This window comes from Grampus griseus (genome assembly GCF_964374135.1).
Source record: "Grampus griseus genome assembly, chromosome: 1".
NCBI lineage: Eukaryota > Metazoa > Chordata > Mammalia > Artiodactyla > Delphinidae > Grampus > Grampus griseus.
The window spans coordinates 18,610,501-18,633,621 of NC_139017.1; the positions used below are offsets into that span (position 1 = coordinate 18,610,501).

Below are 23,121 nucleotides of genomic sequence, written 5' to 3' on the forward strand. Positions count from 1 at the left end.
CCTCACTTTCCACTTTTCCCCGGCCCACTGCACCTTGACTTTTACCCCTAAATTTTAAAAAATAATCAACAGTAGAATAGACACAGGAGGTAGAGCTTCCAAATCACTGGAGAAGAAAAAAAGAAACAAAGAAAATCCAATGAATACAGAGAAAAATAAAGACAAGACACTTAAAGTAAAAACAGAACAAAATACAGAAATAAGTCCAAATATGTCAGTAATTGCAATGAACGTAACAGGTTAAACTCTGCATAGTGTTATCTATGCAAGAGTATAGTATCAGAAAGCAGATCAATGAGAGGAGGGCATTGACAGCAAAGGGGCACAGGGAAATTTTTGACATGATGACCTGTTTTACATATTAATCGATGTTCTGTTTCATGACTTTATATGTCTGTCACAGCTCATATACTTAAATTTGGTGAATTTCATTATGTGTTATTTACTCCACAAGGAAGCTGCCAAAAAAGAAAGTTTAATAGAAGCATCATAATATACTACTTGGTTTCCAGTAAGTATTTACAAATCATAATCATGTAAACAATACTTTTTTAACTGAAAATTTAATCATATTACATTAGGAAGATGAGAGGCTAAAAGATCTTAATCCTAATTGACAGTAGTAGGAAATTAAGAGAATGTCTGATTGATGAACTAAGAATTAGCAATGAAAGCATTTTGTTTAGAAACATTTAAGTCAATTTTAGAAGAAAAAAAACCAAAGAAAAAGGCACTGGGGAGCAGGCTTGACGTTTTAAAGGCTGGTACAGGGGACTGATATTTTTGGTTAGTAACCTACTAGAGGTGACATTTTTTACCATATGCATATATCATTTTAGTAAAAATTAATTTTAAAATTTGGGACAATACATTGCTAGAAATAACTATAAAAAGACCAAAAATGGGTATGGAACCCAGCTTAGTTGAGGGTGGAATAGAAGCTATACAACACATGGCTTTTCCTGGGAGGTAATGTCTAAGCTGAATATGAAAGGATGAGTTAAGAGTTCACCAAATGATTCTTTCAGAATGTAATTGATTGTTAAGGATGTTTCCTCTCTTGTAGCTTTGTTGAGCGCAAGTAGTACTTCCAAAAGATACTTTATTAATTTACATGCATTTTCTAGGTTTATATTCAGGTCAGCAGTGGAAAGATGATACAAATAAATCTTTCCACTGCATTTTTCTTCTTAAAAAGCATTGCTGGTCCATCTAGCACTACTATAATATTGAGTGTTTCAAGGGATGTTCTTGTTTGTGTTTATATGGCTTATCACTCACAGCTACTCTTATGTTTTTCAAATTGAAGTGCTAAGTTGTAATATTTTTCTTGTATAGTTAACTTTGCCTTCTTAGGTCATATACCTAAATGACCGTAATGATAATTCTTTAATGTTACTGAGTGATAGTGGTGAAGATTTTCTTTAGGTTTCTTGGATCTCTGTATAGTAGAGGCAGACCTCAGAGATGTTCGGTTCCAGACCACTGCAGTAAAATGAGCACATGAAGATTTTGGTTTCCCACTATATATAAAGTTATATTTACACTACACTGTAGTCTGTTAAGTGTGCAATGGCATTATGTCTTTAAAAAAAAAAAAAAACAACGAACATAGCTTATTTATTTATTTATTTTGATTTTTTTTTTTTAACATCGTTGTTGGAGTATAATTGCTTTACAGTGGGCTGTTAGTTTCTGCTGTACAACAAAGTGAATCAGCTATACATATATATATATATCCCCATATCTCCTCACTCTTGCGTCTCCCTCCCACCCTCCCTATCCCACCCCTCTAGATAGACACAAAGCACTCAGCTGATCTCCGTGTACTATGTGGCTGCTTCTCACTAGCTATCTGTTTTCCATTTGGTAGTGTATATATGTCCATGCCACTCTCTCACTTCGTCCCAGCTTACCCTTTCCCCTCCCCGTGTCCTCAAGTCCATTCTCTACGTCTGTGTCTTTATTCCTGTCCTGCCCCTAGGTTCTTCTGAACCTCTTCTTTTTTTTTTTTTTTTAGATTCAATGTATATGTGTTAGCATATGGTATTTGTTTTGCTCTTTCTGACTTACTTCACTCTGTATGACAGTCTCTAGGTCCATCCACCTCACTAAAAATAACTCAATCTCATTTTTTTTATGGCTGAGAAATATTCCATTGTATATATGTGTCACATCTTCTTTATCCGTTCATCTGTCGATGGACACTTAGGTTGCTTCCATGTCCTGGCTATTATAAATAGAGCTGCAATGAACACTGTGGTACATGACTCTTTTTGAATTATGGTTTTCTCAGGGTATATGCCCAGTAGTGGGATTGCTGGGTCATATGGTAGGGAACATCCATACTGTTCTCCATAGTGGCTGTATCAATTTACATTCTCACCAACAGTGCAAGAGGGTTCCCTTGTCTCCACACCCTCTCCAGCATTTATTGTTTGTAGACTTTCTGATGATTGCCATTCTGACTGGTGTGAGGTGTTACCTCATTGTAGTTTTGATTTGCATTTCTCTAATGATTAGTGATGTTGAGCATCCTTTCATGTGTTTGTTGGCAATCTGTATATCTTCTTTGGAGAAATGTCTATTTAGGTCTTCTGCCCATTTTTGGATTGGGTTGTTTGTTTTTTTGATATTGAGCGGCACGAGCTGCTTGTATATTTTGGAGATTAATCCTTTGCCAATTGCTTCATTTGCAAATATTTTCTCGAATTCTGAGAGTTGTCTTTTCATCTTGTTTATGGTTTCCTTTGCTGTGCAAAACGTTTTAAGTTTCATTAGGTCCCATTTGTTTATTTTTGTTTTTATTTCCATTTCTTTAGGAGGTGGGTCAAAAAGGATCTTGCTGTGATTTATGTCATAGAGTGTTCTGCCTATGTTTTCCTCTACGAGTTTTATAGTGTCTGGCCTTACATTTAGGTCTTTAATCCATTTTGAGTTTATTTTTGTGTATGGTGTTGCTGAGTGTTCTAATTTCATTCTTTTACACATAGCTGTCCAGTTTTCCCAGCACCACTTATTGAAGAGGCTGTCTTTTCTTTACTGTATACTCTTGTCTCCTTTATCAAAGATAAGGTGACCTTATGTGTGTGGGTTTATTTCTGGGCTTTCTGTCCTGTTCCATTGAGCTGTATTTCTGTTTTTGTGCCAGTACCATACTGTCTTGATTACTGTAGCTTTGTAGTATAGTCTGAAATCCATGAGCCTGATGACTCCAGCTCCATTTTTCTTTCTCAAGATTGTTTTGGCTATTTGGGGTCTTTTGTATTTGCATACAAATTGTGCAAATTTTTGTTCTAGTTCTGTGAAAAATGCTGTTGGTAGTTTGATAGGGATTGCATTGAATCTGTAGATTGCTTTGGGTATTACAGTCATTTACATGACGTTGATTCTTCCAATCCAAGAACATAGTATATCTCTCCATCTGTATGTATCCTCTTTAATATCTTTCATCAGTGTCTTATAGTTTTCTGCATACAGGTCTTTTGTCTCCTTAAGTAGGTTTATTCCTAGGTATTTTGTTCTTTTTGTTGCAATGGTAAATGAGAGTATTTCCGTAATTTCTCTTTCAGATTTTTCATCATTAGTGTACAGGAATGCAAGAGATTTCTGTGTGTTAATTTTGTATCCTGCTACTGAAACAAATTCATTGATTAGCTCTAGTAGTTTTCTGGTAGCATCTTTAGGATTCTCTATGTATACTATCAGGTCATCTACAGACAGTGACAGTTTTACTTCTTCTTTTCTGATTTGGATTCCTTTTATTTGTTTTTCTTCTCTGATTGCTGTGGCTAAAACTTCCAAAACTATTATGAATAATAGTGTTGAGAGTGGACAGCCTTGTCTTGTTCCTGATCTTAGTGGAAATGGTTTCAGTTTTTCACCATTGAGAATGATGTTGGCTGTGGGTTTGTCATATATGGCCTTTATTACGTTGAGGTAAGTTCCCTCTATGCCTACTTTCTGCAGGGTTTTTTTCATAAATGGGTGTTGAATTTTGTCAGAAGCTTTTTCTGCATCTATTGAGATGATCGTATGGTTTTTCTCCTTCAATTTGTTAATATGGTTTATCACATTGATTGATTTGTGTATATTGAAGAATCCATGCATTCCTGGGATAAACCTCACTTGATCATGGTGTATGATCCTTTTAAAGTGCTGTTGGATTCTGTTTGCTAGTATTTTGTTGAGGATTTTTGCATCTATGTTCATCAGTGATATTGGCCTGTAGTTTTCTTTCTTGGTGACATCTTTGTGTGGTTTGGGATCAGGGTGATGGTGGCCTTGTAGAATGAATTTGGGAGTGTTCTTCCCTCTGCTATATTTTGGAAGAGTTTGAGAATGATAGGTGTTAGCTCTTCTCTAAATGTTTGATAGTATTCACCTGTGAAGCCATCTGGTCTTGGGCTTTTGTTTGTTGGAAGATTTTTAATCACAGTCTCAATTTCAGTGCTTGTGATTGGTCTGTTTATCTTTTCTATTTCTTCCTGGTTCATTCTTGGAAGGTTGTACTTTTCTAAGAATTTTTCCATTTCTTCCAGGTTGTCCATTTTATTGGCATATAGTTGCTTGTAGTAATCTCTCATGATCCTTTGTATTTCTGCAGTGTCATTTGTTACTTCTCCTTTTTCTTTTCTAATTCTGTTGATTTGAGTCTTCTGCCTTTTTTTCTGATGAGTCTGGCTAATGAGGTATGCCCATCAAGTGCTGTAGGCACACAGGGAAGAGAATCCACAGGGCTTCCGTTTTCAGTAAGTATTCTTTTTTCTGCTGTGTAAGTTTTTGACACTCATAAAACTACTCTTTTCACTGAAGTGCAACTCACCACTGCACTATTTAAAAAGAAATTTCACCTTGAACACTGAAATTGGGGAATGAAGGAGGCATTAGCGTATGATAACATAATAAAGGAAGCATACCATTTGAGAGATTTTTTCTGACAATTAAACTCATTTATTGCCTGGTTCCTTATGAAGTAGGCATTAATCATTATTAATGATATTTTCATTTCAGTCATGCGTTTGTACAACATGTAGATATTCTTTAAGTTGTTCTTTGACAAGCCAAAGTTGTCAATATCTGTGTGCAGTTTTCCAGTAAGGTAATTAAATTTGATATGTAGAGCTTTAAAGATCTGGAAAAGGGTTCTTGACATGGAGTCTGTGAACTGTGTGTTTCAAGAAACCTGTAACCTACCTTAAATTAATAGTGTGTTCAGATCTTCCTTACCCTTACTGTGTTTTGAGTGAAATTCTTTAAACTATTGAGAGTGTTGTTAAAATCTCCAATTGTAGTTGTGGATTTGTGTATTTTTTCCCTTTTCTGTTTTTGTTTACTGAAACTCGGTTATTAGGCACATACATATTTAGGATTGTTATAGCTTCCTAATGAATTGACCCTTGTATCATTATGAAATGTGTCTTTATTTTGTTAGTACTCCTTGTATTGAAGTTTATTTTGTCTGATATTATTATAGCTTTTCTAGCTCTCTTTTGCTTACTGTTTGCATTAGTATTTTTCCGTAATTTTACTTTCAATCTATCTGTATATTCATACTTAGAGTATGTCTTTTAATTTAAAAATTCATTTAATCCTTTCTTTGAATTGAAATTTTTATTTACATTAAATATAATTTTTGATGTTTGCTGTCTTTAATTTTGCTCTTTTGTTTTTTTGTTATATCTGTTCTTGTTTTCGTTGGTGGTGTTCCTCTCTTTTTTTCTTTCTTGTCTACTTTTGAGTTAATCAGATATTTTCTAGTATTCTATTTTAATTCCTCTGTTGACTTACCAGTGCCTCTGTATCTTTTCCAGTGCATTTTCCCCCAGTGGTTGCTCTAGAGATTACAGAACGCACCCATATATTTTTGCAGTCTACGTAGGGTAGTATTGTACCAGTTCAGATAAAATGTTAGAATCTTATAAGAATCTTTTAATTCCCCTGACCTTTGTGCTTTTGTTTTCACATATATCTGCTTATGTTATAAAACTCACAGTATGGTGTTATACTTTTTTGCTTTAAATAGTCATGTCTTTTAAAGAAATTAAGAGATGAAAAAATACATGCTGTTTTATATTTACCCACATATTTATCATTTCCAGAGCTCTTTTTTCCTTTCTGTAGATTCAACTTACCATCTATGGTCACTTCCCTTTGGCTGGAAAAATTATCCTTAGCATTTTGTATAGCGTATGTCTTCTGGCAGCAAATTCTTTCAGTTCTTGTTCATCTAAAAATGTCTTTATTTTGTCTTTATTACATTTTTTATTGAAGTATAGTTGATTTACAATAGTTGCCTTCTTTTTTTTAAAGAATATTTTCACTGGGTAAAGGATATGGAGTTGCATTTGTTTTTTCTGCAGCACATCTAAAAACTTCCACTGTCACCTGAGCACCAGTTTTTCTAATAAGAAGTGAACTATCATTTGTATTGTCATTCCTTTGTATGTATTGTGTTGTTTTTCCCTGACTCCTTTTAGGGATTTTTTCCCCCTCTATACATGGTTTTTAGCAGTTTGACCGTAATGTACCTACTTTTGGTTTTCTTTGAATTTATCCGGCTTGGAGTTCACAGTTTGGGTGAATTATATGACCATTATTACATCAAGTAAGTTTTTCTCCCTCATTTCCTTCGTATTCTTTCTCTAGTACCCCATTTACAAATGTGTTAGTCTGTGTGATATTGACCCAGAGATCATAGGGGCACTTGCTTCATTTTTGTTTAATCTTCTCAGTTCTTTAGATTGGCTAATTATTCTTCTCAGTTCTTCAGACTGGCTAATTTTTATTCATTTGTCTTCAAGTTCACTGACCCTTTCTCCTTTGCAGTCTACTGTAAGCCTTTCCAGTGAATTGTTCTTTTTAGGTATTGTACTTTCAGTTCTAGAATTTCTATTTGCTTCTTTACTATAGTTTCCATTTCTCTGCTGATATTTTCCATCTGTTTGAATTTTCCAATCATATTTTCCTTTACTTTTAGAAATGTATGTATCATAACTGCTTTAAAGTTCTTGCCTGTTGTCCAACTTCTAGAACATCTTGGTGTGTATTTCTATTGACTGCTGTTTCTCTTGACAGTCTCATTCTTCTGTTCCATCGCGTATCTAGTAAGTTTTGGTTATACACCGGACATTGTTGATAATACTATACAGAGACTCCGGATTTAGTTATCTTCCTCTAAAAAGTGTTGATTTGGCAGGAAGTTAATTTGGCTTAACTCAGACTTCAAATTTAGTCTTCCCTTCCCTACGGTGGGCAACAGCCAAATCTTTGTTATTTCCTTAACTTTCTAGCTGTCTCCTTCTGACATGTTCCTTGGAGTTTCTCTTGCTCACGTTTGGTTTAGGGCTCAATAAAGAACCTGTAGTTTATATAAAGATTTCAGAGTTTTATTCTTTGTGACTTTATTTTTGCCAGTTTCCTTTATCACTCTCCAGTCAATTTTTTTTAGCCCCCAGCTCCATCCTCTGACTCCTTTAGCCAGTAAGACTGTTGCTTTGTGCTTAAATTTCAGTCACTAGGAATAGGTGGACCGGAGTTTGCCCCCAGGTAGAAACTGTAAAACTAAAAATTTCACCCTATTTGGTTCCCTTTTTACAAAGATCAGTCTCCCGTCAGTTTTTGCCTGCTTTTTGTGGCTCTTCCAGGCCACGAAACAATTGTTTTTAATATTTTGTCTAGAGATTGTATTTTTTCTGCTGATCGGTTAGTCAGATACAAACTATTTATCCAATATTGGAAGCATAATTTCCCTACTTTTTAAAAAATGACTTTGAGAAATAGAAATTTGGTTATTGGTTCTAAATTGTCATGGCCTGTAATGGTGCTATCAGCTGACCAAAGAGTAGTTGTGGTGTGCAAAAGCAGCATGTTCTAGAGTCCTGGGAAGTGAGCTGTGGCATCCCTAACTTCAGGTCTAATACATGATAAGACTTCTCAGGAACATTTGAATATTCAGTCACCCAGTAGATTCAGTGGCTGAAATAAAAGATCATGATTTACTTTGATGTTAGAGTAAGCTTTAATAAATTGATATGGTTTTATAAAATAAAACCATGATGCTAACCATAGCTGAGAATAATGAACCATATTTATTCACTGTTCAATAATTTGGAGAGAGTTTGTTTTCTTTCTCTTTTTAGTATCCCCCTCAGTCAGTATCGCCTTTTCAAGTGTGGCCAGAGGACATTCACAAAGGAGAAAATCTAAATCCATTTTGAAAATTAACAGGTTTTCTTATCCTCTGGTACATGTTTGCTCCTTCTTCATGGTTGGAAAATACCTATCCTCAACTTGAAAAAAATGTTCAAGGGATCAAGATGAATAGATTTTGGGGGAGTGTGTTTATGTGTACACACACACATGGGAAGAGACAACATATAAATGTAACTTTATTTTTCAACTTAGATGTTTCAAAGAGAAAGATGAATGTGAAGTACTTATTTTTGCAAGGAATTACTTACAAATTAATATCTCCAGCCCAGACCTCTGTTGATTTCTAGACTCGTTCATTTCATTCAGGCCTCTTCTTAAATGTCATCTCATCAGAGACCACCCATGACCACCCTTACTTTCCAGTTCCTTACCCTCCCTGGTTTCTCTTTTTATACCATGAACCACTGGTTGGCATTTTATCTCTTTATTGGTTTGCATACGTATTACCCTTCTCTCTTCCTTTTACCTCTCCCTCTGCTAAAATGTAAACTTTATGAGGACCGGGACTTTTTATATTTAGATTTCTCTCGATTCTCTGGCACTGTAGGATATGCATATAGTAGGTCAAAGTAAATTTCTGTTGATTGAATGAGTGAGTAAACGAATCACTGAGTAGTGAGATGGGAGACATAGTTCAAAAAATAAGATGAAGCTAGAGGCTTTGGAGTTACTTTGATGACTTTCTGTTGACCCTGCATTCCCAAACTCCATTGTGAGTGCCCTGTGGGAGAGTGCTTCCTACTCACTTGTCGCTAATTCTGTGTCTGGGGAGAGGTAGTACTTGTCCTTTTTAATATCTGATTTGACAATCATTGATGGATAGTGAAAATAATAAAAAGAAATAAACCTTATCCAAGCGGGTGATGCAACATGTGGAAAAATATCTTCCTTGCCTAGGAAAATACCTAAGTGTAATACATCCTTGTGGGAGGATCTGAGTTTAGCAATTAAAATTGGGACCTAATTTCAAGGTATATTTACCTATGGCGTGAATACAGTGAGCAAAATTGTGGAAGTTTAGATGCTGATTGACTTCTAAGGTGCCTGTTTTGCTTTGATTTTGTAAGCCACGTTCAGTTTGCCCTGAACTTTGTAATCTCCAGGCTACTTTCCGGTTTTAACAACAAAGTCAGAAAAGTTTAGTCAATTAAAAAGCTGCACCCAAAATAAAAAGTTTTCCTTTGGGCTTCCCTGGTGGCGCAGTGGTTGAGAGTCCGCCTGCCGATGCAGGGGACACGGGTTCATGCCCCGGTCCGGAAAGATCCCACATGCCGCGGAGCAGCTGGGCCCATGAGCCGTGGCCGCTGAGCCTGCACATCCGGAGCCTGTGCTCCGCAACGGGAGACACCACAACAGTGAAAGGCCCGCGTACTGCAAAAAAAAAAAAAAAGTTTTCCTTTTACTTGCACTTAGAGCATAAACCATCTCATTTTTCAAAAATAGGACAACCATCTCTGTTTCCTCAGAATTCCAGCTATTTGGCTAACTCTACTCACTATGTAGTTTAAATGAAATGAATGCCAGTTTTCTTTTTGATATGTTACTAGTGTGGTCAATATTATTCCTGGGAGTTGGTAACTTTCTAGATGACCATTACACTAGCAATGTTAGGAATAGCATAAAATATGTCCAGTAGTTTTTTGTTTGCTTTTGTTTTTGAGATTTTTTATCCAGAGAAAAGCACATGGAGCTAGAAGCTCCATAAGGATCACAACCCACCCCAACATACACATATATGCACTTTAATTGATACTTATGTAGAACCTGGCATTAACTAGAAGGGTCCGGGTCTAATGGTACATAACCTCTCTGAGCCACTACTTTCCCTATCTCTAAAACAGGTCATCAGGGACTTCCCTGGTGGCACAGTGGTTAGAAATCCGCCTGCCAGTGCAGGGGACAAGGGTTCGATCCCTGGTCCAGGAAGATCCCACACGCCATGGAGCAACTGAGCCCGCATGCCACAACTACTGAAGCCCGCACGCCTAGGGCCCGTGCTCCGCAACAAGAGAAGCCACCGCAATGAGAAGCCCACGCAGCACAACGAAGAGTAGCCCCCGCTCGCCACAACAAGAGAAAAGCCTGCGTGCAGCAACAAAGACCCAACGCAGCCAAAAATAAATAAATTAAATAAATAAATAAAACAGGTCATCATGGTATGCTTCTTGACAGAGCCGTTGTGAAGATTAAAAGAGGTAATGCATGTAAAACATCTAATACAGCTCTTAGCACACAGTAACCCTTCAGTAATTGATAGCTTTTTTTTTTTTTTTTTTTTTTTACCATTTTCCCTCTGGATAACTAGGGTATTGCCATTCTCATTTAGCAAAAAATTATGAAAATGGAAATTCTAGTCCCAGCTAGATTTTCTTTTGATCTAAACAGTTGTTTGATTCAGGCCAAAGAGAAGAACTACCTAGAAAGAAATTAGGTTGTGAGATAGAGATGTGGCTTATCTTTAATGGTTTCTCTTTTTATTGTTTATTTGTTATTTGATTCATTCATGCATTCACTTATTCATTCATTACCTATTAGTAAGCAGGCTGCACCTGCTCTTGCCTTTTAAATCTGACTCTGTGTGGTCAAATGTACAGGGCTTTATATCTGTAACTTAAACAGTTTGAATTCCAATAGTATTCAGTTGGACATCTGAATTTTCAAGATGTAGCCCTTTGAAAAGATGTCCCATATAATGTACCATTTTATTAGGTACGTTTCTTCTTTGAATTTACAAAGTATGATCTCACCTTGGGATTCTTCTATTTATTCATTTCACTGTCTGGATTGCTCATCCCCTGTTTATCTAGCTCCTTTCATCTTTCAGGTCCAGCTCAAACATCATTTATTCCATGTACTCTATCTTAGGTATCACTCACCCCAACTCCCTCCATAGTCATTCCTGTCACATCATCTCATTTTATTTCCTTTTTGCCCCCTATTACCAAGTATAGTTATTTTATTTTGGCTATTTGCATAGTCTTGTTTTCTTTCACTAGAATATAAGTTTCATGCTTCAGGATTTTTTCCGTCTACGAGTAGACTTCCAAAACTTTCTTTTCTATTTGACTTAGCCTGAGTTGTTTTCTGTTGCTTGCAGACAAGAAACCTGACTGATATTCGTACCAGGAATGGTTGCAGGCAACAAACACTCAGAGAAATAGCAGAAATTTGGGATTAGTGTTCTGGTCTAGGAAACGGGGTATTTTTGTTTATTTGTTTAGTGTAGTTTTAATTAACAAACACTTACATGGTTCTTATTACATACTATTTACACCTTTACAGAAATTATTTTATCTGATCCTCAGAATGACTCTGAGGTAAGCTTTATTATTAGCTGCCTCTTACAGATTAAGAAACAGGCACATAAAGGTTAAACAACTTGCCCAAGGATGCACGGCTAGTGAGTAGCTCTTTCATTTCAGTTGGTATTGAAGGCAGGGAAAATTCTAGTATTATTCAGGAACTGAAGTCTGGTAATCCATGGGATGTAGCTTTGAAGAACTAATGGAACCATTACCTATAATTACTTTGAATATGCTGTGTACTCAGGGCCAGCTTTAGGGTCATGCTGCCACTGCTGCAGAAAACTGAAGGAGTTCAGTGTCTACTGGATTGAGTGGACAACTTGAAGAAAGAAAATATAAGATCTGAATTTGTATTTTCAGCTAAAGATGCAGACTAAAACTTACAGATATTATATAATTGAGCTCACATAATTTCTTATATCTGTCAGCCTTAGGGCTGAGATAGTTCTTATTAACACTATAAATTCAGCCCATGAACATTAAACATTTAAAAATTAAACATTTTTTGCACGTTTCCTATTTGAGAAAGAATCTATTGATCAGGAAGGGGTGAGATCAGTTATCCCAAGTTACCCTTCACAAAGTTTCTTTAAGGAAAGATTCTGCTCCTGAGTGGTGCTGTGGCAGTCCAAAGGAAAGATGAGGGTTTGAGGGGAGGAATATTTGTTTGGGTGCGTGTTTTATAATTAGAATTATATAATATAAAACATGTGCTATATATTCTATTTTAATTTCTAATTTAAGACTCATATAAATGCATTCTGTGTAAGTTGATTGGCTCTTAAAATGGTCATGCTTAATGTTGAAAGTTAGGAAATCATATATATATATATTTTTGTTTTGTTTTGTTTTGCGGTACGCGGGCCTCTCACTGTTGTGGCGTCTCCCGTTGTGGAGTACAGGCTCCGGACACGCAGGCTCAGCGGCCATGGCTCACGGGCCCAGCCGCTCCGCGGCACGTGGGACCTTCCCAGACCGGGGCACGAACCTGTGTCCCCTGCATCGGCAGGTAGACCCTCGACCACTGCGCCACCAGGGAAGCCCCACTCTGAACTCATTCTGTTGACCAAAGCAAATCACATGACTGGATGCCCAAAGAGTGAGAACCATACCCTGTCCGCAGTGGGAGAACATTGGAAAGTTACCTGGCAAAGATTGTGAAAATTTGGAGCTAATAATTCAGTCTGTCATAGTTTGGTTTATTTGAGGATATGCTCTGCAGCCAGCATTGGGAGCTGGGTTACAACTCAGATATTTTAACTCATCCTGCTGTTACACGCATCAAAGACCTGGACAGCAAGGAAATCATCATTCCTCAGAAGTCATTCTGAGTATAGGTGTCAGGAGCACAAGGACCCTAAATTTCTTCAACTTAGTATGTATTTAGTGTCTTTTTTGTGCCTAACACCATATTAACTTCTGGGGCTTAAGGAGCTTTAGGTCTAACAGTGAAAACAGACCATGGACAGGACTTAAAAGGTGGTGTGATAGTTCAGTAACAGAAGTTTTTACTAGATATAAAGATAGCAACAGAAGAGAGGGATAATCAACTCTGCTTTATGAAAAGGCATAGAAAGCTTTGTTGAGAAGGAGATTAGATTTTGAGTGTTAGACAAATCCACAGTCCTTACAGAACAAGTTCAGGTAGAGAAGTATTTTTTGTAGGAAATATTATAGCAATCTGTTAACTGTTAGAAATTGATTATAGTTAAAATCTCTTGTTTATGCTCGGATAATAGAAAATTCTCTGAGAGCCAATGAATAACTTTGTATTTACCACCTTCTTGCATTATTTACTGCAGTAGTTTTCAAACTTTGGCCTGCATCAGAATCACCTGGAGGACTTGTTAAAACACTGATTGCTGGATTCCACTGCCAGAGTTTCTTATTCAGTAGGTGTGGAATAGGGTCAGGGAATTTGCATTTCTAACATGTTCCCAGATGATGCTGATGGTAGTGGTCCAGGGACAACACTTTGAGAACTATTGATTTATTGAATCCTTCCTATGTATCTGGCACTCTGCAATGTGGTGAGTATATAAAGGTAAAAAGAAAACGTCCCTGCCCTCAGATTGCTCGTGGTAGGGTGGCTGGGACAAAGAAGTGAATGTGTAATGACAGTGCAGTGGAATGGACGCTGAGATCCATGGAAGTACAGTTTGCTGTGGAAATACACCAGAAGGACACTAACTCAGACTGAGGCTGCAGGCTGCAAGTGTGTGTAAAACACAAAAAATCCTTTAACCCTGAGCTGAGTTTTTAAAAAAATCAGAAAGTAATAACAAGTAGAGAAACGACCGTGAGTCATGCTTTGCGTGAGGTTCGTAAATGGAGTCGTCTTTGAAGTTGCCTTTAAGAAATTTCTGATCAGAATTTTTTAGACAAGCTTTTGGTGGTGTAGATGGGACAATGTATGTCTGAATTAGTTACTTTGCAAATAAAAATTATCCCCTTCTTTTGCTAATTTGTTCTACTCATCTTCGGCTATTGTTAAGATGCCAGTTAGATAAAGATGTTACATTCTATGTTTTCACAAAAAGAGAGAGAAATTTTATTTATGTCAGAATGCAGACAAAACTAGACAAGAGCAGGAACAATCAGAGCTGGGGAAACAGGGTTCCTCAGGCAGCTTTACCTGGGACTTGAGGTGCTGAGCCTGCAGGGGAACAGAGTCAGCTACTCAATGCGATGGTGGGCTATCGTGAGACTAGGAGACAAAGTGACATCTCTGCCTTGAGAAGGGCACTGAAGAGGAATGCAGTGGATGTTAGGTACTGGATTCAGGCTGGGCTGTAGATAGCTCCTGCTTGGGCATGGTGAGGTGGTGAGGGGACTGGGCAGGAATTGATTAGAGGTGTACCTACAGTGGGAAGCTGCTAGGTCAGCTGGCCAAGTTATATGCCCAGCAAATGAAAGAGTGAACCTGACAAGTACTTGGGCTGGTTTAGAGAAACAGAGCCATACTCAGGAGGTTGTTTGCCTTGGCATTGAAGACGTTCTGCCATTTTAATGAAGCAATCTTGGATTGTGTTGTCCTCTCAACCCACAGGGGTAACACCCTTTCAGGAGTAATGGTCTTTGGGGCTCCTGGCTATCTAACCAGTTGTATTTGTTTTAAATCAAAAGCATATACCTAAAGCTATGCAGAACATTTCATTTTAAATGGTTATATTCCCACTGGCAAAGGGAGCTAAAGTCAAGTAGAAATTATGAACGGAATGCTCAAAATGTTTTTAAATCGTGTAGTACAATCTGTTTTCATTGGAGATGAATTACTGATGAAAATTGTTTGTAGTTTTTTAAACGATCCTTTTATCATGTAGTTTAATTAACCGTGAAACCTTGTAACCTTTTCCTCAGCATACATCTGTGGATGGATATACTGAACCCCATATCCAGCCGACCAAATCAAGTAGCAGACAGAACATCCCTCGGTGTAGAAACTCCATTACGTCAGCAACAGACGAACAGCCTCACATTGGAAATTACCGTTTACAAAAAACAATAGGGAAGGGAAATTTTGCCAAAGTGAAATTGGCAAGACATGTTCTAACTAGTAGAGAGGTAAGTTTTCATGATTCCTTTTAATATTTACTTAGACCTCTCCAGAATCTAGTTACAAAAGCTTTCCTACAGCTGATTCTGGGAATAAGTACCAGTTGCAGTATGGTAAACACTGGGATATGTGTGAATGGAATGTATGTAGATAGAGTTATCTATACATGGCACAGAAGAATTGTCCTTATGTATTAGCATCTCATAAATCAGATGTGCTGCAGATGAGGTTTGCTCAGACTTCTGTCTTTCATTATATGGCTTCTGTAAAAATTTCTGATTTTTACCTGACCCCATGAACAGGGCTAGGATAACTTCTTCTTAATTACTGCTTAAGCTGCAGTGAATACAGGAGCAGAAAATGAGGTTGTACATGTGAAACTTATATAGTGTTATAAACCACTGTTACCTCAATAAAATTTTTTTTTAAATTACTGCTTGAGATAAATTAGGTATAAATGTATAGAAAGTCACCCACTAATTTTTATCTATTTAGAAACCACATTGAGCAAGTGTTATACAGATGTTTTTCTCAGATAATAAGAGAATCGGGTTTCTAAAATCCCATGTGTTTCAAATCAGATGTATTTATATAGCAAAATTTGTTTTTAAAATAATAATTAATATATTTAATAACATATAATAAAGACTAAAAATAGTTAAACATCTAACACTCTATATTATATAATGTTTACTGGATCCAGTTAGGACATTATGAAAAATCTGTCATAAAATGTTTTTGTTAAGTTTCCATTTTGTTCTATACATAATATTATTGTCACATACGGTTAAACTTAGTCCTCTCTGACCATTTTGACCCCAGGAGCTGTTGGGACACAGGCTGTATTAGACAGAGACTTAGAGGACATTTAAATCCATTCTGTTAGTTTGCTGTAAGGAAGTTAGGGTGTCCAATCTTTCTACCCACATAATACTTAACTCACTAAAAGTTTATAAGCCTCTCCCCTCTGAGAATTGTAACTTATCAAGATCATGAGTAAAAGAAGAAGATACAGATGACTTTTACTTTAAAAGGGGAAACCTGGAATGACTTTAACAAAGGTGTAATTTCACTGACTCAGAATCAAATAGGTTAAAGACTTGGGTCAATAGAATATATTCTAAGGCTGCCTAATTATCAAAACTTTACCATCCAATTATGTGAACACCAAATACAGCTAAATTATATCTAGTTAGGGATGAAACAAAAGATGTTTTCCTTATAAATTTTATTCATTAAGATATGTATTCTCAAATATATTTTAATGATTCTCTTTTTTTTAGGTTGCTGTGAAAATAATAGACAAAACTCAGCTAAATCCTACCAGTCTACAAAAGGTATTTAATTATTTTAATAGTAAGTAATTAGAATACGAGTTTATTAATTAATATATGATACTCTGTAAAGTCAGTTATTCTAAACTTCCTGTTAGGTACAATACTACATTTCATCCATATATGAAGAAAAGATTTGATATAAAACATAATATTTACATTTAATAATATTTTTAAAATGTTTATCAAGTGTTTTTGAAAAATATCTGCTACTCAAATGCATGTACCATATCAGAGGAACTTATGTCTTTTAATTCAGTAAAATAAAATTTTTCATGTCAAATATTTTGAAGTAGTAAGGATTCTGCTTCATTAAAAATCAACTCATGAGATACTGTTGTCCATAGGTGGGTTTCCTTTTATCGCTTCACTTGCTTTTCTTCCTTCTTTCACAAGAACTAGTCTTTCAACTAACTTACAATAAAAGATACGACCATTTCTTCAAAGGGTGAAAATATAAAGCAGAAGAGGGACCAAAAAAAGCAGTTAGGATGGGAATTGACCTGGTAAAGCTGTTTCATGTTGCTTCATTAGTTATTTATGTGGGAAAATTTTCTCAGATACACATACTAGTACTTTAAAAATGAAGCAGATATTTTAACATTTATGTCATATATGTTTGTATATAGCTCACTATATAATATTTATGTATAATATATATATAAAGTACATTATGATTTTAATTAGAATATAATGGGATCGTGGTCACATATGTAAGTGTGATGTAAATAACTCTGGATTTCTAAAACAGAATTTTATAAGAAAATTTTAGTGTAGTATGTTTAACTACACCTGCTGTGATTCTACCATTAAATTAAAAATTTGGGTCTGTGATATCAAGACTTTCCACTTGTCTCAGTGCCAGATAACTCAGTTTATTTTATATATTTCTACTTAGACATCTGTCTTTGTACTTAATGAGATTCCTTTTAAATTTGACAACCAATATAATTTTTCATAGCATTAGTATTTCTCATCTGTGAGAACATGAAAGGTTTGCTGGATTTTTTTTCTCTCTGAGTATGAGATAATATACTTTATTGGATGATTTTTGGGAGAAACTTCCAGCACCCATCTTTCAGCTAATCATGATTTAGTGGTATGCGTTATAAAAAGGCATCCTCCCTGGGCAGATGAGTTATCCAAAGATGCTGTGTTTTCCTGGACTAGAGCCACAGTGGGGCAGAGTTTTGCCTGCCCTTCTCCTGGGAATCCTTTTACAATGCAGACTGCATACCAGCCCAGTGGCCCAGTCCATGGCCCACCTAGCCTTGTCACTTTTCCTAGGTTAATCTGTGGGTTACTCTGGTAAATTAACTGATTTTAAGTGACATTTAGAACTAGTCCAGGCCTGTTGTGCTCGTTGGAGGCACAGTAATGTGACCCCCGCTCTGTCTTTCCCAGGGGGGACCAGAGAAGGTCGTAGAACCAAAGTCACGCTTATTGAAACATGTGGACATGCAGACATGAAGGTGGACTGTTATTCAGATTAAAAATATACTTGTTGATGTAATTTCTATTATAAATTCTGCTAATCTTGCTGATAAATTGTTGCTTTTCCAAACAGGCATATAAAAAATGATGGCAATTTTGTTTTCTTTAATCTGTAAAAATAAAAGCAAAGGAAAGATTGAAATTTGCTAAATGTAGCCAATACACTGTGCATTTTGTTGTTTTCAAAATAATTTTTATTTGTGTTCATAGATTGGCTTTTTGTTGAAAGGTTTGGGAAAAAACGGATCGAGGCTTGCTTAGTTTTCGTGCATTGTAGAACGTTCAACATTTGGCCTTACGCATTGAATGCTGGGAGCATCTCCCAGTCAGTCATATCTAAAAAATGAAAATGTAAACAATGGAATTAAAAGTAATCATTTCTTTTTCCTTAGCATTGACAGTCAAGTCCTATAGGTGAAAAATAGCAAAATGGCTCTCCATGTCTTAGGTGTGCTTGTTAAAAGGCAGATAATGGCAGCACATACATTTACAGTAAGGATTCATTTTAATCTCAACCCAAAAGTGTTTGGTTAAATCTTGTTCTGGACTTGGTCTGAATTTAAGCTGGTTCCCCTCCTTTACTCTCTTTTGTGTATAACGTATTTATAGGAAATATTAATTTCCTTTGTCAACATCAATGGTAGATAAAAGTAATCTAAATTTGATACCCCAACTGTTCCAAACTTCTAAAATATAAAGTTCTTAAAGACAGTTCGGTCTTTGGAATTGTTAAGCATCTTTGGCTTCAACATTCTTCACGTAATATGCTCCTATTATTTGTATTACATATTTTAAATTAATGGAATACAGTTTAATAAGTTTTCATAGTTTAAGAACTATTTGACGTACGTGCTATATTTCCTTCTTCCTCTTTGGAGCATGACTCCCACCTCATACATTAGTGGTTTTTTAGGCTAGGGTCTATGAACTATACTCGTGATTCCTGGGGATCTTTTAAGCAACCTGTTACTGTTGGAGGAAAAGCAGAATGATGAAGCAGTTTTATTCCTAGTTCACATACTTGAAATGTAAGAATAGTTATCGTTTCCTCTGAAATTCCACCAAGTTTGAAACTGGGACACATTAGTTTATACACAGATGAAAGAGTTTGTGTTAGCTTGTCTCAGATCGCAGTCACCAGGGTGCAGTTTATCTGTCTTCTGTGTATTGCTTGTTAATTTGCATTTTCTATTTTACTGTGTTGCATTGTATTTCAAATTCACAAAAATAGTGCGGTGGTTCAGAAGTGATTTGCTGAATAGTAAAACCTGTAAGGAAAACAGAAACAAGACTACTACAACTCATTAAATAATAAAGAGGAGTGCTGCATCCCAGTTAAAAAGAATGAAAATCCTTGTGACAGTGATTTTGCACAAGCAGGGCAAGTGTAAAAAATTTTCAATAACCGACATCTGGAAATTAGGCTTAAGTGAACGATCCATTTACTGCTAGTGTCTAGTGTGTTATCTGTTTTGTAAAACGCTGTCAAATGGTGACCTAAGCCATTTATACTTTAGTGAGTTTTCAGATAAAGCCCAGAGACCTCTCTGGTAAGCTAGTTAAGTTTTCCAAAACATCTGCAAAATAATCTTTATTATGTTGATGAATTTGGTCACTAAAGGTAGAGCAGAGGACAACCATTGAAGCAATTCAAAATTACATTTCTTTTAGCGAATTATCAAGAAACCAAACTTGTAAAAGAAATCGTATAATTATTGACAAATATTTTTGATCAAGGAGAAAGCAGAAGCTTCTCGGCAATATTCCTTAACAGATCTCTCTGTTGGACATAGGTTGAAATACCAGTTACTCTCACATATGTGTGCTTGATATTGATAGCATATTTCACTTTGTAGCTGCACAAAACCACTTACGTGCTGAGTACTTCTTCCATACAGTTCTTTTTATGTGTGTGGATCATTTGAAGGAAAGTCTTGACCAATTCTTTTGTGGATCAGTGAAAACCTAAGTGAAAAGAGAAGGGGTTAGCATTTAGTGAGCTGGGTTGTAGACTGCAGAAGTTGTCTTTGAATCATTACTGAAAATTTTAATATATATACTGCAAGGAGTGATTCTGCTATGTGAATAAATAAGATCATACCTAATGCCCAGTCACTCATTGCTTCATTCTCCATGACATCTGTGGTCAGTAACATAACCTCTGATCTTGATTTGGTTTTAAAGGAATACTGAAAACAGGGACTATCATAAAATCTTGGCTATTGAAAGATGTTTCTTTAGCATACAGTGTGAAGAATTGGTGGGAAGTATATCTTTCACACTGAAATACAATGGATTTGAGGGAGAAGTTGTTCAAACAAGTTTCTTTTAAAAGGTGATATCAATAATGTTAATGTCTAGCTAAAATAGCAACAGTTTAAATGTTGAAGATAAGATAACCAGATTTTCTGGAAAGACCAAACTGTATTTCAAGCAGTTCACTGACCAAAAATCTGACTTTTCTAAACCCTGTTTTAGCCATCATTAGTTATTGGACAAAGGGTTCAATGACATATTATTGGGCAAGTTTAACATACAAATGTTACATCCAAATATGAAGAATACCTTCCAACGCAAGCATATCCAAAGAGTATATTAAGAACCCATTGTTATTAGCTCTCAACTTGAAACTTCCAGTCTTCTAACCTTTTAGTGTGATTAGATCAGCAGCCTAGAATTTGTCTGAGAGCCGGGCATAGTCTTCTTGGAGAAATGCTTTTGTAAGGTTGGATCCAGTAATTAATCTGAAAGTCTCTGACACATCACCCAATGCTTTGTTCCTTCCCCCAATCAATGATTGTGACTTAGGATTTTTTTTAATTTAATAGAAATAAAAAGTAAAAAAAAAAAAAAAAAGTAAAACTAGAAATGGAAACTGTCTTGTGGTTCAAGCTACACGTCGTGGAGCCCAGTACATGTGTTCATTAATTAATTCTTAATCTAACAAGTATTTATTGAAAGAAGATTATATTTCTCCTTATGTTTTCCTCTGCATTTTTGGCCCCTCCTTTTCTGTTTCCTTTAAGTGGACTCATTGTCCTTTTTGTGGGCCACTCAGTGTTAAGAGTTTCACAAGACATGGTCCTAGGACTTCTCTTTCTGTATTCTCTCTTCCTAGGCTGTCTCAAGGGTAACTCTGGTTTAAATTACCACCGGTAGGCAAACTCACAAATTTATATCTTCAACTCAGACCTCCCCTACGTTTGCTTGTAATCCCTCAAAGATAACCCAAACTTATTATGTCCAAAACTGAACTCATGATCTCCACCCCACCTGCTTGGTACATTGCCCACCTAGTGCCCTTCCAGTGTCCTCTCTCAGTGAATGACACTGTCCCCAAGTTGTGCAAGTCAGAAACCTCAGAGTTATCCTTGACCCCTCCCTCTCCTTCCTTCTCACCATCTAGTCTGACCTTGAGTTGTGCTGATTTTATTTCTTACATATCTTTTGAGAATGTTTGCTTTTGTCTTTTTCCGTCATGATCCTCTAGACAGCACTACTATTATCTCTCCCTTGGACTACCCCAGTAGCCTTCTAACCCGTCTTTCTGCACTTTGCATCCCTGCATGTGTGCGCGCGTGTGCGCACACACACACACACGGATGCACACACACAGAGTTTAAAAAGTCATCAAGGATGCAAAATATGTCTGATTATGTCATCCTTCTATTTAAGCTTTTAGTTGGCTTTCCCTGTTTTTTGTAGCCTAGAAATCAAATTCATTAACATGGTGTACAGGCCCTACTTTCTTCCTCTACCCCATGGTCCACCAGCTCTCCCCAGCTTCTCCTTGCTCTCCTCATCCCCTACTCCTCCAACTTCACTGATTTTCTTTTATCTGCTCCTATTTCTACCCTTTATTCTAGCTACCAGGCCTTTGCAGCTTTTCACCCCACCCTATGCATAATCTTTTATCACTCCCTCTTCACTTAATTCTTACTCATTTCTCACATTTCAGCCTTAGAGTCATTCCTTCAGGGAAAGCTTCCTGTCTCAACAACAGTGTTAAATCCCCCTGTGCTTCATAAAATTAAGCACTCATAACTAAGAATTATTTATAAACAATCTTCATAAATAATCACTTTAGTTTTTATTTGTTTTGGTTTGAGTAGTACTGTTTGGATTTTGCTTTTTTTTTTTGACCCTATCACGTGGCATGCAGGATCTTAGTTCCCCTACCAGGGATCGAACCTGTGTCCCCTGAAGTGGAAGCACGGATTCTTAACCTCGGATTGCCAGGGAAGTCCCTGCGTTTTGCTTTGGATTCTTGTATTCTGGCTCTGATTCTGAAGACCTGTTTTAATTGCTTGGTCTTTTTTGGCTGTAAAGCGTACATCTATTTCTGTATTCTCAAGAAAGTATATAATATTTTCTGAAATAAATATGGAAGAATTTTCTCTTGGAAATGGAGGAAGCTAGAAATCTTTAAATCACCTATGAATTTTAGACTGAATATCTGGCTGTTTTAAAAATCATATTTGCATTTAGTTATTTTGAGTCATACTCCTGTTTTTTCTAAGTTCAGTTTGTTGATACAGTACACTAGTCTATTTTTAATTTTTGGATGGAGACTTCAAAACATCTTTCCCATTTTAAAAACTTGCTTTCTCATGATATTTATTTATTGGACTAAAAGTTTTCATTTCTAATCATTTTTTTTACAAGAGATGCAGTTGAAGTCCTGTGTGCCATTTCTTGGTTCTATTCCTGTATTTTTCTACCTAGAAATAACTACTATTCTGAATTTGGTCTTATTCCCATTTTTTTTTTTTAATTTCACATGTGTATCTGTACATGAAATACTATGTATTATTTATTTTTAAACTTTCTATTCTTCTGCAACTTGCTTTTTTCATTTAGCATTGTCTTACAGTTTTAGTCATGTTAGTCTATATAGTCTAGTTCATTTATTTTCACTATTATTATATGCCGTTGTACAAATAAGCCACAGTTTACCCATTTTCTTATTAATAGACATCTACTACACTTAGTTCATTTCTGTTAGTTTATATTTAGATTGTTCCTGTTGTTTTAGTGGGGTTTTTTTTCCAGTTAGCTTTTTGGTTTTGCTGTTACAGACAGTGCTGCAATGATTCTTATTATGTATATCTTTTTGTGAAGATGTATAGAAGAGTATATCTCTCCAAGTAGAATAAGGTTGAAGGGCATGCATATCCCCAACTGTATTAAATAATGTCAAATTGCTCTTCAAAGTGGC

At 36.1% G+C, this 23,121-nt stretch overlaps 1 protein-coding gene across 1 annotated transcript in view; it reads left to right on the forward strand.

The window, feature by feature from the left end:
* Nucleotides 1-23,121, forward strand: part of MARK1 (microtubule affinity regulating kinase 1) — a gene marked incomplete at its 5' end in the record, with an annotated part of 141,203 nt that overhangs the window by 62,803 nt on the left and 55,279 nt on the right. Inside the window, 2 exons of the mRNA XM_082658238.1 lie at nt 14,880-15,083; nt 16,359-16,412. Coding sequence (XP_082514364.1) covers nt 14,880-15,083; nt 16,359-16,412 — 258 coding nt within the window. The remainder of the gene's footprint in view (nt 1-14,879; nt 15,084-16,358; nt 16,413-23,121) is intronic.